Here is a 14929-nt window from a genome sequence, read left to right as displayed (position 1 = left end):
TCCACAAGATGTGTGGAAGACATCATTCAAAATAATTTTTTTCCTTACCAAAGTAGAGTTAGTTTTCATGTATCAATACCATATGACAGAATGTTCACAGACCTAAAGTGTTCAAGAAAAACATGTTCCAATGAACAGTGGTCTAAAAACCTGCTGGTCTTCAAATTCCATGTACTCTTATAAATTTGTGTAGCTTGAAACATCTCCATAGTCAGTGGATTGCATTACTTTTGTGATTTACAAATTTCTAATACAGGTCTCCAATGGCATCCCAAGTAGTTCATGGTACACTTACTGCCACTATATTTGAAGCTAGGCACCTCAGTCATGGAGGCTTACCCAGGTTGCTGAGAAAGGTAATGACGTCAACCACCTTTGATTATGGATCTTGTATTTGATGTTTACTGAACAGTAGTACATCTTGTTGAGAAACAAGGTGGAGAATTTTCCAAGATCCTGGTTTTGGTTTATTGATTCTTGTTTCTCTACAAGGTGAGGACCTTGCTGAAGCCCAGGTTTGATCTTTTGTTTAAGAATGCATATCATTTTGTAAAAATTTTGAAGTAGGACTAATGATTGTGAGGACCTTGCTGAAGCCCAGGTTTGGTCTTTTGTTTAAGAATGCATATCGTTTTGTAAAAATTTTGAAGTAGGACTAATGATTGTGAGGACCTTGCTGAAGCCCAGGTTTGGTCTTTTGTTTAAGAATGCATATCATTTTGTAAAAATTTTGAAGTAGGACTAATGATTTTTTGTTGAGCAGGTGGGGGAGGAAGTTAAGGAGCTTCTCCATCTAGATGAGCACATTGGATTATATGCCACCATAGATATTGGTATTGCTAGAATTGCAAGAACCAGAGTTCTGTCCCGTGAACCTACAAACCCAATTTGGAACGAAACTTTTCACATACTCTGCGCCTACACATCGCCTTCTCTGGTTATCAGCGTTAAGAAGGGATTGGAAATCTCTGCACAAGTGGTTGGAAGAGCCAAGATCCCAATCTCAGAAATCCTCAGCGGCAAGGTCATCGAGGGCTGGTATGACTTATATAATGAAGACTTTTCCGAACAGCTGAAGAAATCTCAGATCCATGCCCGCCTCCAGTTCAAACAAGTCTCAGAAGATCCATACTGGGGTTCCAGGATTCGAGATCGAAACTTCCCAGGAGTCCAGCATGTGTATTTCAAGCAGAGGAAAGGATGCAGAGTCAATCTGTATCAGAATTCTCACTTATCAGAAAATTATCGTCCCAGGATCGAGCTGGGTCATGGCGAGGAGCGCGCCTTATACAGGCCTCCGAGACTGTGGGAGGAAGTGTACCAGTACATTGATGGAGCCGAGCAATTTATATACATTGCCGGATGGTCTGTAAATACCAAGGTTACGCTTGTGAGGGACAAGGAAAGGATGATCCCTGGTGCAGAAACTGTGACATTGGGTGAACTTTTGAAGAAGAAAGCGGATCAGGGAGTAAGAGTTCTGGTCCTTATCTGGGAGGATATAACGGCCGTGGAGCTTCTCAGTTACCAGGGACTCATGCAAACCCACTGTGACGAGACATCTGAATATTTCAAGGGCACCAACGTCTACTGCTTTCAATGTCCCAGATACGCAGATCGTTCGATGAGTGCATTCCAAACCGCGGAGATTTTTGCAGAGTTTACCCATCACCAGAAGATTGTGTGCTTGGATGCCCGCGTCCATGGCTCTGAGAATCGCGAGGTCGTGAGCTTCGGTTGGAGGAATCGATCTCTGCGATGGAAGGTATGATAACGAGATCCATCCATTGTTTAGGACTCTGGATACTGTTTACAGGGATGATTTTCATCAGATCAATTACAAGGGAGCAGATCTTTGGCATGGAGGCCCTAGGGAGCCATGGCATGATGCCCATTCTAAGATCCAAGGCCCTGCTGCTTACGATGTGGTCAACAATTTTACTCAGCGCTGGACAAAACAGGCCGATCCCACACTGCTCCTAAATCTTGAGGATTTACCGGAGAGGAGTACCTGGCCTCCGAGCTGCAGTGCGGAAGGAGTTCGCAGAGGGGTAAGCCAGCACAGCTGAAGCGCAGAGCTTGAAATTTCGAAGTATCAGAGCTTGAATGGGCGCGGGTGACCATTTCGAAAGGAGGGAATTACTCCCCGCATGAATTCCAGTTCATTACTCCCCGCAGGAATTACTCCCCGATCGATCAGGGATGTCAGGCAATCGGTCAGGGATGTCAGGGAATGTTAGGTTGGTCAGGGAGGGTGGCGGAGAAAGGTGGTGGTGGAGCTGAGGGATGGTGGCGGAAGAGGGAGAGATTTCCGGTAGCCGGAGCCGGACGATTTTCCGGCCGGTGCCGGAAAAAGGGCCATTCTACCGCCTAGGTAGACTACTCCTTTAAGTATTATTTTTCAAAACTAGTGATATTTGGTTTTAATAAATTAATTTAAATATTATTTTTAAAAAACTAGGAATATTTGGTTTTAATAAATTAATTTAAATATTAATTTTTCAAAAACTAGCCGTTTAATATAGCTATTACCTATTAATATTTTTAATAAATTAATGACCGTTTAATATAGTCGTTACTTAATAATATTAATTTTTAATATATTAATAAATTAATTTATAATTTAAATATTATTGTTCAAACATAGCCTTTACTTCAAATTTGTCTCCATATTGCTCTTTGTTTAAGCCTTTGCCATGGTCTACCTCTTCATCTCGTCTTCATGATGAACCACACTTGTTGGTTCGGAACGCGTGGCCAAAAAATTCTCATGAAGACGAACCACACTTGTTGGTTCGAAACGCGTGGCCAAAAAATTCTCTTATGTGATTTCTACACAAAGACTTTGCTTTTTGCTTAATTCATTATGGATCAGAAAAACTTGAATACAAAAAATTAATATTATTTGCTATTCTTTCAAATTTTTCTGTTTAAATTTTCCGTAATAAACCTTTATTTCACATGTCATTTTTAGTGAAAAAATATGGAATTGTATATTTTTTTTATTATATCTATATGGAAAATGTGTATTTTTTGTGAAGTGTTTAAAGTCATTATTTTTTTAATGACAATTATTTTATGTGTATTGAAGTATTAATTAACAATACATAAACAAATGAAAAGTCCTAACTTCAAAATATTAATTTTATTATTTTACTCTTAACTTTGCTAAAAATTTGAAAATTTCATTACAAAAACACATTTCAAAGAAAAATGGAAAACACAAACTTGAAAAACACTTTAAAAACAAACATCTCACAAAGAAAAGAAGAAGAAAAAAAGAGAACTTGAAAAATGGTTAAATAACCAACATTAAAAAAATGTGCATACTTAAGACATAAGAAAATTTAAAGTGTAAAAAATATGCCAAAAAAGAAAAGTTGATGCTACATCAACACATTATAAAATCAGTATGAAAATCACCAACGTTTTAAAACAATGTCCATACTTAATACATAAAAAAATTTAAAGTGTAAAAAAAAATGCCCCCTGGAAAAAAAGGTCGATGCTGCAACAACACTTTTCAAAATTGGCATGAAAATCACCAACATTCATTTTTTTTCTATACTTAATACATAATAAAGTTTAAAGTGTCAAAAATATACTTCTCCAAAAAGAAGGTTGATGTTGTATCAACACTTTCCAAAATTAGCGTGAAAATCATGATTTGATGCAACCTCTAAAAAATGAGAACTCGGTACAATTCTCGTTAAGTTGAGAACTTTGTTCAAAGAGGAGTGAAGAAGCATCCCATGGGTGATGTAATAAGAGAAAAATAACTTGTTGAGAAGGTTAGGAAAATTCATTTCCACATAGAGAAGACATTAAAGAAGTTGCAGAAAAATTACAAGGCTAGACATGATTAACATAGAACAAAGAAGTTATCCAAAGTGGGAGAAAAAGTGTGGTTATAGTTGAACAAGGCAAGACTACATGGACTTGGTAAGAAGATCAAGGTTATGAGATATGTTCCTTTTGGTAGCCTATAGACTCAGTGTACCCCTATAAATACACATTTATTCTATCATTGAATGTGGAAAATCTCAAACTTTATGAGCTTTCCATGTCAGATAAGGAAGAGGAGTAGGTCCTACCTTCCATAGAGGAATTAACACCAGATGCTTAGGTAGAGTTGACAAATGATACAATTTTGTAGAAGATGTTTAGAACCACAAGACAAAGGTTGCATGACCTTTGACAGATTGGGTTGAAAGAACAAGTTACAGGGTAAGAAAAATGGTACTCTAAGGAGAAGGTAGAGGAAAAAATTCCTTACCTTATTTAGTAAAGTGTTTTGGGACCAAAAGCTTCCCAAAATGGGGAGGTATGATTCAGATTAGATCATTATATTGTTGGTCATTATCTCGGTGATTTTAGAGTGGATAAAGTGGAGGAATCAACTTATAGTGTCATTTTTATTGATGGGTCCCATTTTGGGGAATTGGGGACTAAAACCTTCCAACGGCATTCTGAGGCCTTAAACAAATTTTTTTTGGGTCCAAAATATCACCCTCATGTTGGACCCCTTATCACTGTTCTACACTTAGAGACCTTTCCAACATTGCAAGAACTATGCCAAATGGACTTTATATGCAAAAGTTATGCCTCCTACGATTTGACTTACCATGTTTATCACCATGGTATGAATGGATGCCATGTTAGCACCCATTACTCATGCATATGGTGCTAGCCATATGTGGACATTGAATAAGACTCTAGAAGGCTCAAAATTGTAACTCCAATTGAGAGTTGAGGTAGTCAAACCTTACCCCTAGTTGGAAATCTGACAAACATGAGTGAATTCAATTGTTTTTACTTCACTCATATCCATTATATTTTTAGAATATTCCAGATTTTGTAATTGACTTGTAACTCCAATTGAGAGTTGAGGTAGTCAAACCTTACCCCTAATTGGAATCTGACGAACATGAGTGAATTCAATTGTTTTTACTTCACTCATATCCATTATATTTTTAGAATATTTTAGAATTTGTAATTGACTAAAGGACAATGCCACTGGGAGGAGTAAGGATTCTATTGTATTTTTTCATTACAGAGTAAAGGAACTAGGAATGGGAAATTAGGGATGATAAAATAGGGGGTTAATGTTTTGTAGCAACCTTACATGCCACAAATCTCAGTTAACTCCAAAGAGAGTATTTACACCTTTATATTTGCACATTTTCCATACCAAAGAAAATAGAGTAGAGCAACCTCACCTTCTTCTCCTCTAAGGATTTCTCAAGGTAAATCTTTGTGCCTATTATGGATGGTATGTATATTTTTTTATGTAAATTATATTTCTCATATTGTAGCTAATTTTAACTAATTAAGTGGGAAAATCAATTAATTAAAGGATTTAGAATTTACAGAAAATTTAACATTAAAGACATCAGTAATATTATCAATTCTGTTGCGATGAAAAATTATAATGGAATATCCATGGCAGTTTATAAAGCATCATTTATCAAAAATTACACCATGTAATTAGTTGGCTAATATATGGAGTTAAAAATACTAAATTCAATGGAAATTTCTTGAGCTTGTAACAATCCTCCTAGATTTTCAATGGTTTTGTGGCATTGTAGACTTACCCATTATATTAGATGCATAGTTACCCATTGTGCTAAATGCATGGTTGCAACTATAAAATGTAGCATAGGCAGATTTCTAATTGCTATCTAATGCATAAGGTGCACCACCTATCCATCACAAACAAAACCCTAGACAATTATAGAAGTGCCATTTCACTACAAACCATTCAAATATTATTAAGAAGAGTAAATAGTAGAATACTTATAAATGTAGTTATCTCACATATATTATAGGAAGAGAAGCAAAAGCCACTCGAAGATATGCAAATTTCACCTAAATTTAATATATAATGTTAAAACTAATTAAAAAAAAGACAATTAGATCTGACTAGGTACACTTACTTTGTTTCTCGGTCGTTTTGAATTTAAAATTAAATCTACTTTACTGCAAATTTGGTTGATGATATTAGGAAGTGATAATGGTTCTTCTTCATTCCAAGAAATTACCAAGTACACTTATATTGTTTCTTTGTTACTTTGAATTTGAAATTAAATTCTTCTTCATTTCGAGATATAATAAGAAATGCCCTCAATTTAAAGGATTGACGATATAGATTGATGCTGTAAGATTACTTAAAGGCCACTAGTTCAAACCACTGATTTAGATCAACATATTGTGCTTGATATGCAAATGGTAGTTAAAGCAAACTTAACATGTGGGGATGATAGTTAAGACAAACTTAACATGTGGAAATGCAACGAGATGATGAGAGTCTTGACTACATTGCAATGTTGTTACCCTCGATTGCATTACTTATAAACAATAATCTTAGAACATTATTACCTAACTTCTCACAACCTACCAACCAAAATGATTAATAACAAATTTATTTTTTAAATTTATTTATCGAAAATAAAATCAAATAAAAAATCTCAAACTTATTAAAAATTGAATCAACAGAATTTAATAAATAAAAAATAAGTTTATTTTCATTAATATATCAAATTAAAATGAAATTTCATTCAAGCTTTGAACATGTACATGCATGACAAATTATACTAGTCTAGATCCATCTTAACTCCAGATCTACCAAGGGCTCAGAGGGACCAAATCTCTTTTCAGTCTAAAAAAGTTTACACCCCAAGAATTTTGATTCCTCTCAAGGCTTGGTAGATCCAAAGTTAAAATGGGTCTAAATTAGTTTAATTAATAATAATTGATCATTATAATTATTAATTTTATTGATTTAATCATATTTTTATTTTTAATTTTATGTAATTCGAACTCGTGGGGCTCATGGGCTAAGTGATGTGGAATATGCCACATGGACTTAGTGATGGCCACATTGGCACTTGCAGTGACGTGGAAATACCTGGGTGAGGTGGGTTTTCCACGTGGAAAGTCCTTGCTCATGTGTCAATGATTAATTGACCAAAATTTAAATAGATATAACTTTTGATCCAGGCATCAGATTGAGATAAAATTTATATTGGCTTAAATCTCTTGATGAGATTAACAAAATGGTGTTATCCAAAGTTAATTCTGCTAACTCTGGGAAAGGTAAAAATTTTGTAACTCCATTTCCATAATGAGACCTTGGAAGTTGGGTTAGTTAAAAATAAAAGGTTCCATTCATCTTGGTTTAATCCAAGGGGGTGGGAGGGAGAATTACAATGTGGTATCATAGCGCCTAGGTTCAACACTCAAACTAAACGGGCCTTGGGAAAAAAAATAAAGTAATTAGTTTTTGTGTGCAATGTGTGCTGCTTGTAACATTTTGATTATGGACTGCATGTTGCATGCAAGTGTTGATTCTGATATGTTAATTATTTCTTAAAATCATACTAAATTGAAGTTTTGTGTTTTAGATACCCTCACATCCATACACTTATTCTAGATTTTCCAAGGCAATGCTTAAATATGGCAATTTATATATTGTTGGATAAATTTATGTGTGTGTAGTAGCACATAAGAAGATAGCTGGAATGAACAACATAATGGAGTAGTACAACAATGATAAATCCCAATATGGTCAGGAAGAAGTGTCAGTGGAGAAAAGGAGAGTGGAAAGATCCCATAACTTGATGAACACCCTGATAAGTATAAGAGATGAGTTGAGAAGTTATAAGGTTGAAAATGAAAGGGTTTTTATGGCTTAGCAACAAGAAGAAGAAGTAAACACAATTATACTACAAAGGCTGTCAGATTTGCAAAGGAAGAGGCATCATGATCTAGGTGCCAGCTACCTAGGAAAGGATAAAGGAAAGAAAAGTCCATAAGGAGTTGGAAGGAATGAATTGAGGGCTGAAGGTGCAGAAAGAAGAATATCTAGGAAAATACATAATCAAACAAGTGAAGACACTGTGAGAGATGGAACTCCACTAAGTACTCCCAAGAGGAGGAAAAATAATCATGAGTAGTTGTCTAGTGTTGCGACTAAAATACATTATCATCAAAAAAGGAAAGGAAAAAATTCTATGACGGAAGAATTTAAGAAGGATGAGGAAGCAAAGGCATGCTTGCCAGGGATGAAGAAGTATTTTAGGGTGCACGATTCCTCTGAGAATCTGAAGGCAAGTTAATTTTGAACCTAAAAGGAAAGGTTGATGTCTGGTGGGAATATTTGAGGAATGTCAAATATATCAAAGAGAGAGTTGTCATGGAGGAGATTTGAGAGGTATTTCAAGGAAAAGTACCTATATGAAAGATGCTATGACAACAAGGGCAAAGAATTCTATGAGCATAAGCTAGGGTAGTTGAAAGCTAATGAATATGAAACTAGATTTATGGACTCATTGAGGTGTTATCATTGGAAATACATCCTCATCATCTCAGAGGAGATCATTGCACCTTTGGCTTAAGTTAACCTTTTTCACTGGCCTATTTATGACTATAACGCACCCTTAGTGCTAAAAAAAGTGCGTTATAATGTTGGTCACCTATTATGCAACTTATGTTACTTGTTTTGTAACACTCTATTTCTTCAGCTAGCCCGTATTACGAAAATCTCACTCAATCAAGAGAAAAATGCCCAAGTTAACTCATTGTGACACTCCTTCACATAAGGAAACTCTTACACTGTGGAATATGATTGCCTTGACCTCATCTTCAGTTTTTACCTATTCAAATAAAGCACTTAAAAGTATAGTAAAGCATTGTACATGAGGAAACATCACCCACCCCAAATATTTTTCCCAATTTACATTAGAGAGAAAATGATAGTATTCATAGCCTCCATTTACCTATAAATTGAAATCTTGGCCCTTGAGAAAGGGATCAAAATTCAGAGTGTTGTTACATTGTCGAGATCATATTTGGAAGAGAAAGTATTGAAGCCAGGAGTTGGAGGAGGTCATGTTGCAACTTCAACATCTGGTCATAAAATTCCTTCTTCTTATTAATATATAGGTTGATTGTTATTCCTTCCAAATAATTGTTCAATTGTCATTTCTATTGTGATCAACTAATGGTTGTTTGGAAGCTTGAGCTACAATGGTTTATTCAATAATGCTTAGCTTTTTTATATATTGTAACTTTGATTGGTGATATTGCTATGTCTTGAAAGGTTTAGTTTGGTTTCCTTTGTGTGTAGGACAAGTATTTGGAGCTAGCTAGGAGCACTTATCAGCTACACTAGAAACTCCAATTGATCAGCACAAAAGGGCAAGTAGGTTCTTCCTTAGCATTACCTTGTCAATCTTTGCTCTATTTATTGCATTTATGAATGGGTCATGTCTTAGAATAATCAATCCCTTATCTTGTCTGTCTCGTATTTCTAGGAAAACCTGAGAGGGTAATTGTTTGTTCATCCGAGCATTATTCCCTTTTAGAATTGGTGACTCCACTGGGGAGCGTATTTCTTCTTGGTTTATTTTTTTTCTTAGATTCCAGATCTATGATCTTGTAATTGTTTGAGTTCTTTTCATATGTTTGCATACTATTCTAGTTAATTTTAGTTCTTGATCTTGACTTGGACTGCTTATTTTCTGGAAAAAACTCCTATAATGCAATATGAGTGTGGAAATCAATGCATTATAATGCACTTTGCCCCTTATGCACATTATGTTACCTCTACGTATAACGCTCTTTCCTTGCCAGATTACTTGCGTTATTTCTTTAAGACTGTGTTTTTTCGTGCTTGTTGTGGATTTTCCTATCTTTGTTTTGCCTGTTTTTAGTCTTGGAGTCTTCGTTGTCTTGAAATTTTATCACTTTTGCTGCATTCATCGTTTTATTTTCAAGATTAGCTTAGATTTCATCCTTAAAAGTAAAGGAAAACAAATCATTTTCTCTACTTTTTTTATTGATGGTTCAATTGATATTAGTGTGAATTTAACTCGAGTATGGCTTTTTGCATTTCTTAGGTGTGATGTAATTTGCATTTTGCTTGTTTATTTTTGGAAACGAAGTGTGCTTCTCTCTCCTTGTAGAACATTTCTTCATCAAAAGAAAATATAAAGAGGATGATCTGCACGGTTTGAGTTAGAGTCATAACAAATTTGATATGTAAAAACCCCTATCGAAGACATTTAAGAAATACCCTAAAATCAATCACGTAATAAAATTGATTAGAAACTCTTTTAACAGGAAAAACAAACAGTAGTCTAGGTTGGGGTCTTGGGTTAGGATGTGCAAGTCAACTCCCCAAGGCTGTGTTGATGGTGCTGGACCCGCCAACATGTAAGGGGATCTCCCCGATAAGAAGTCAAAATTAGACTTCAGACCGTTTGGTGTAGGAGTCCCTGCAGTGGGTCGTAAAGCAATGCCTTGACCGCGATGTCTCATAGAGGAAAGTAAGATAACTCTGTCAACAGCAAGCGTGTGACTGCTGCAATGAGTCAAGGAAGGTGTTCTCGGTTCTAACACAAGTGCATTGAGATGAGGGTGAAGGTGAGTTCTAGGATGAAAGGGATCAATCCCAACTCAGCTAGGAACACACAACACATAGGACATACACAGCTTTTGGCAGAGCAATCCACTCGGATGTAGTAGTCACAACATACAAGGTAAGATAACACGTACATCACTCACAGATCAGTCTGAACAAGTGCAACGATTGTTACAAAAAGGTTCATGTGAAAGGTCTGTCTGATGTCCGACAGAGCAGTTGACACGGTCGAGACATCATTAACAACATATACAACACATTTCCATTAATAGATTATGCATTACAACAAATGAATCAGTTCAGATGTAGAACATAGGTTAAAGTTGCATGCATTACAAGTGTTAAAGATCAGTCTTACAACAGATACAATACATGTGTGAAAACGTGTTTGCTCTTATCATATAAATAAGTGTAAGTTCCCATCATACAATACATCCATGTAAACCCACTAGCCCTAGTAGTGGAACGTTACAGCCACATCCGCTTGCTCCTCCAAAGATATGAACTAGCTCCATGAAGTGGAGAAGCCAAGACGCGTTACAATGCCGTCCAAGCTCTTTCCAAGATAGTCTTATCAGAAGCTTGGCTGACCAAAAGCCATTACAATGAGTTATGAGGGACTATTTATAGCTTTGGGTGGCATGACCCTTTGCATTCCCCTTTGTGATAGTTCAACTACCCTCATGACTCTTCACCTACTCTATGACTGTTACATCCAACTATTGACACTTGACTTACACTTGAAATGACTCAACATTACAATGCACATGTACTCACGTGAGACAAAATGGCTTGAGCAAGCCATGCAATATATCATTTACACTCGGTCCACTGTGATGAGACAAACTCTTTAACATGCTTGTGATGGTGAAGATGGTGAGCTGATGCCAAGCTCGGTTGTCGTGTTGGTGTGCATGCACCTCATGGTGACATCTTGCTGAAGAGAACTCTTGCCTCCGTTGCAACCGGCACATTGGTTCAGCCCCTTCATCCAACTCATCTGCTAACATGCGCATGATGTTCTTGGGTACGACTGAACCAACAACACACTGATGCATAATGTCTGTGCTGATCTTCAAGTGTGTGCTGGTGGTCATGCACATCAACTTGCCAAAGTACATGTTCAGCTTCTGTTGGACTTTCTTCTTGTCTTCGCCCTGGTGAGTGTGCTGAATGGGTCAAGTTGCATGCGTGCACACAATGACATGTATGCTGCTGAATCCATTGCATGCGATCACCAACACTGCTCACCATGTCTGCTCCGTGTTATCTGCTGGGATGGATCTTTAGCTTGTACGGGCACAGTTTCATCTGTGAGTGCATGTTGCGCCCACTGTTGTTTCTGATCCGGCTGCAACTCATTCGTCTATCTATGCAGCTTCATGTTATTCCTTGAGTTTCTGCTTCAGCACATGCAACTCCTCCTTTGTTCCATTCCCTGTCTTCACACGATCTTCATGTCGCGTCGTCACCTCATAGCCTGAGTCTCCAAAGTTGCTTTCATCATCAATGGATATCCTTGAGCTCGCAAATTTGTTCCACCTCTGTGTTGTCAACTACCTTCCTCTTGCATTCATTGTATCCATTGCATTTGCTGCATTCATTGTGTCGCTGCATTCGGTATGCTGCCTTTAGCTGCTGTTCATGATGCTACTGCTGTCATATCTTGATGTCCTTGTCTATGAACAACTTGATATCTTCGTGATAAGGCAAGCTCATAGAAATCCGACAGATTGCATCTCCAGGTGTGCTTTGGACAGTGTCTTCAACTCTGCTCTCTTGGAAACCATTGTACTTGCACTGCTAAGAGGCAGATGAACACCTTCAATACCTAGAGACATGGCAACACTCATGGCAAGCAATCTTTCAGTCAAAAACCAAAATAAACATGAGAACTGACTGACGACATACCTGTGTGACTGATCATGAAGGTTGCGCAATTTCGGCTGGGAGGTCGGGAGACCAACTACCAAGATTGAACAAGGCATAGTTTGGGCTGCTTAGAGACTGACTGATTGCTGGGATTGTGCAATTCACAATCTCAGCTGGAAATGAATACAAGCTCAATGACTGCATTGTGCAATTTTCTTGGTTAGCAGTTACTGTCCCTCAGGATTGCGCAAAGAATGCCTAGGGAACAACCGCTGGGCGGAAATGCACATTTTTGGAGAGGAAGGCAAAGCCTTCCCTCTTAGGATTGCGCAATGTTGTCTTGGTGAGGCAGAGTCTGGGCCAAGGCTGCCCATACTTACCGACGGGCAACTAAAAGTGAATGTGAGTGTGAATGCATGCTGATACTGAGTGTAAGCATAAGTGAATGATCATGCATGCAAATGGTGAACGAAAAATTCAGAAAATGGAACAAAATGCATGTGGGTGAGGCGAGTCGCCAAATCAACTACCATTTGCGAAAAATAGTTTCATGCATGTGACAACAGTGAGATGTTGACGAAAACTGAAACGGTGCTAGGAAAAGCTAATATACAGGTAAACGACAGCTGGCGTTCAAAGAGATCAAGCAAATAATACTCATACAAGTGAAAACACAAAATAGACAGAAATGTAACACAAAGCATGGGAAGCGGGCTTACCCCAAAACAACTGAGTTGAATGTGCCAACTGCTCCTAGATGTGATGTGGGATGTCAAAGCTACAAGGTTGATGTGAGGAATGAGCTTTGCAGTGTCCAGTTGATGAGTTTCGATAACATCGAGGTTGTGATGCGCATGCCACAAAAATAGGGAAAGTGACACTTGGTGGGAGGTTTCTGAAATGATCCTTGCATGGAACCTCCAACTGCTAAACATAGATACTTGAAACAAGGGATGCCTTTGCATGCTACCTTGAGAGAAGCAGCCTATGCATGCAAGTCAGTTTTACTTGGTCCCGGAGGGAACTGGTTAATTCAGCTGCACATGCAAGAGACTGCTCGACTACTTGAAGGAAATGCACATTTCTGGCTAGGAGTTGGGCTGGTTTCCCAGGAGATTTTCACAATTTCTAGGCAGAGCAACTGATTGCTGCCTAGATTTGTACAAATTCTGGGCTGAGCAGCCCTGCTAGGGAAAATTACACAATTCTTGTTGGGAGTGTTGACTGGAAGAATTGCGCAATATTGGAGACCAGTAGGCTGCCATATAGGATTGCACAATTTTTGGAGGGAAGGTTGGTTGCCCTCCAGAAATGCGTAATTTTCATGGGGAAGATGCTCAGCCTATAGCTAGACTAAGTTCGGGTGATCAACTTGTGAGGGGATTGCATCGGGCTGTGATTGATAGGCTGCCTTTGTGCAAGAAAAACACTGAAGCTTGTGAACTTGACGAAGCAAGGCAAGCTGCTGTGAAGGTTGGAAGGGAGGCTCCAAAATGAAACTAGGGAAAAATTTTGGAGGGTGGTTGTACTGCTACAACACTTGGCGACACACTGGTAGAACTCCAGCTCTTTGAATGGATCTTGTTCATGAAAATCAAGTCTAAAACCTATGGAAGTATTGTTTAGTTCTCAGCTCCTCTCGGTTTCCCCACTAGCTTGATTGTAAGATGTAGCATCTGCCAAGATCTTCATCGATTGACACACATTCTAAGCCAAGGAAACACAATTTTTTCGATTGGGGTTGAGGGGTATATTGATGCACAAGCAGTATAGCCGTCAGAGTCTTAGTTTCATCTCTGGTGTTGCTCCACTGCCAGCAGGCCTGGATAGTACCTTGACGGAGTCACATAGGAACACAAGCATGGCTCTGCTACCAGCGAGCTTGGTTATTACCTCGACAATGTTACTTGCATCACCTCCCTGCGGAGGAAACCTTTCTCTTCTTTCGCCTTATTCATTTTTCATTTTGAATTTTTTGACTTTCCTTTTTTTCATTTTTTAACTGTTCATAGCACTTATTCATTTCATAGGCGGAAGGGGGGTCCCGACTTATTGAGAGAAGAAGAGGTTGTTCCTGCAGATAAGTAGTTTATTATACCTCTGATGTGCCTGTTAAGGTTATCCCCCTCACCTTTCTCTACTTTACTAAGTTAACAAGGGTTAACCCAAAAACAACCGACTAGAGTAGGTGACACTAGTTAGCGTGCAAGCATTGTGTTTTCACCAAGGTTCACTTTGAATAGTACGTATTTTCCATCGACGTATCATGGAATGAAAGTAACAAGTTCTTCATACAAAGGCAGGATGATAGATAACCAAGTAGTGGTAGTAGCACAAGGCCTCTTGTACTTTACCCAGCTTGCTTCAAGAGTCATACATGGTTTCATGCGAAACTATCCTATGAAACGAAACAAGTGAACTAACAAACAACAAAGCAAAGCAAAAGCAGAAGCAAAAGCGAAAGCAAAGCAAGTAAGAAAACAAGCAAGCAGACAAACAAACAAACAAAGCAAGTAAGCAAACAAGCATGCAAGCAAACAACTCAAAAGAAAACACTACTCCTACTCCTAAGCTAACAATGCATGGGTCATCTCACATGAAGTGATACTTCCAATGCAGCCATCGGCGGATTGG

General features: G+C 37.9%; 1 protein-coding gene across 1 annotated transcript in view; it reads left to right on the top strand.

The window, feature by feature from the left end:
• Positions 1-225: 225 nt before the first annotated feature.
• Positions 226-14929, top strand: part of LOC149143994 (phospholipase D alpha 1-like) — a 43994-nt gene continuing 29290 nt past the window's right edge. Inside the window, exons 1-4 of the mRNA XM_089452015.1 lie at positions 226-356; positions 764-1765; positions 1833-2051; positions 2179-2240. Of these exons, the coding sequence (XP_089308141.1) occupies positions 264-356; positions 764-1765; positions 1833-2051; positions 2179-2240 (1376 nt within the window). The 5' untranslated portion in view covers positions 226-263. The remainder of the gene's footprint in view (positions 357-763; positions 1766-1832; positions 2052-2178; positions 2241-14929) is intronic.

Source organism: Pinus tabuliformis, chromosome X (assembly GCF_031772625.1).
Source record: "Pinus tabuliformis cultivar Carrire ecotype Pingquan chromosome X, CPIR1, whole genome shotgun sequence".
In the NCBI taxonomy this organism is placed as follows: Eukaryota; Viridiplantae; Streptophyta; class Pinopsida; order Pinales; family Pinaceae; genus Pinus; species Pinus tabuliformis.
Note: the sequence above shows the minus strand (reverse complement) of the source record. Positions and strands in the feature narration are given on the sequence as shown.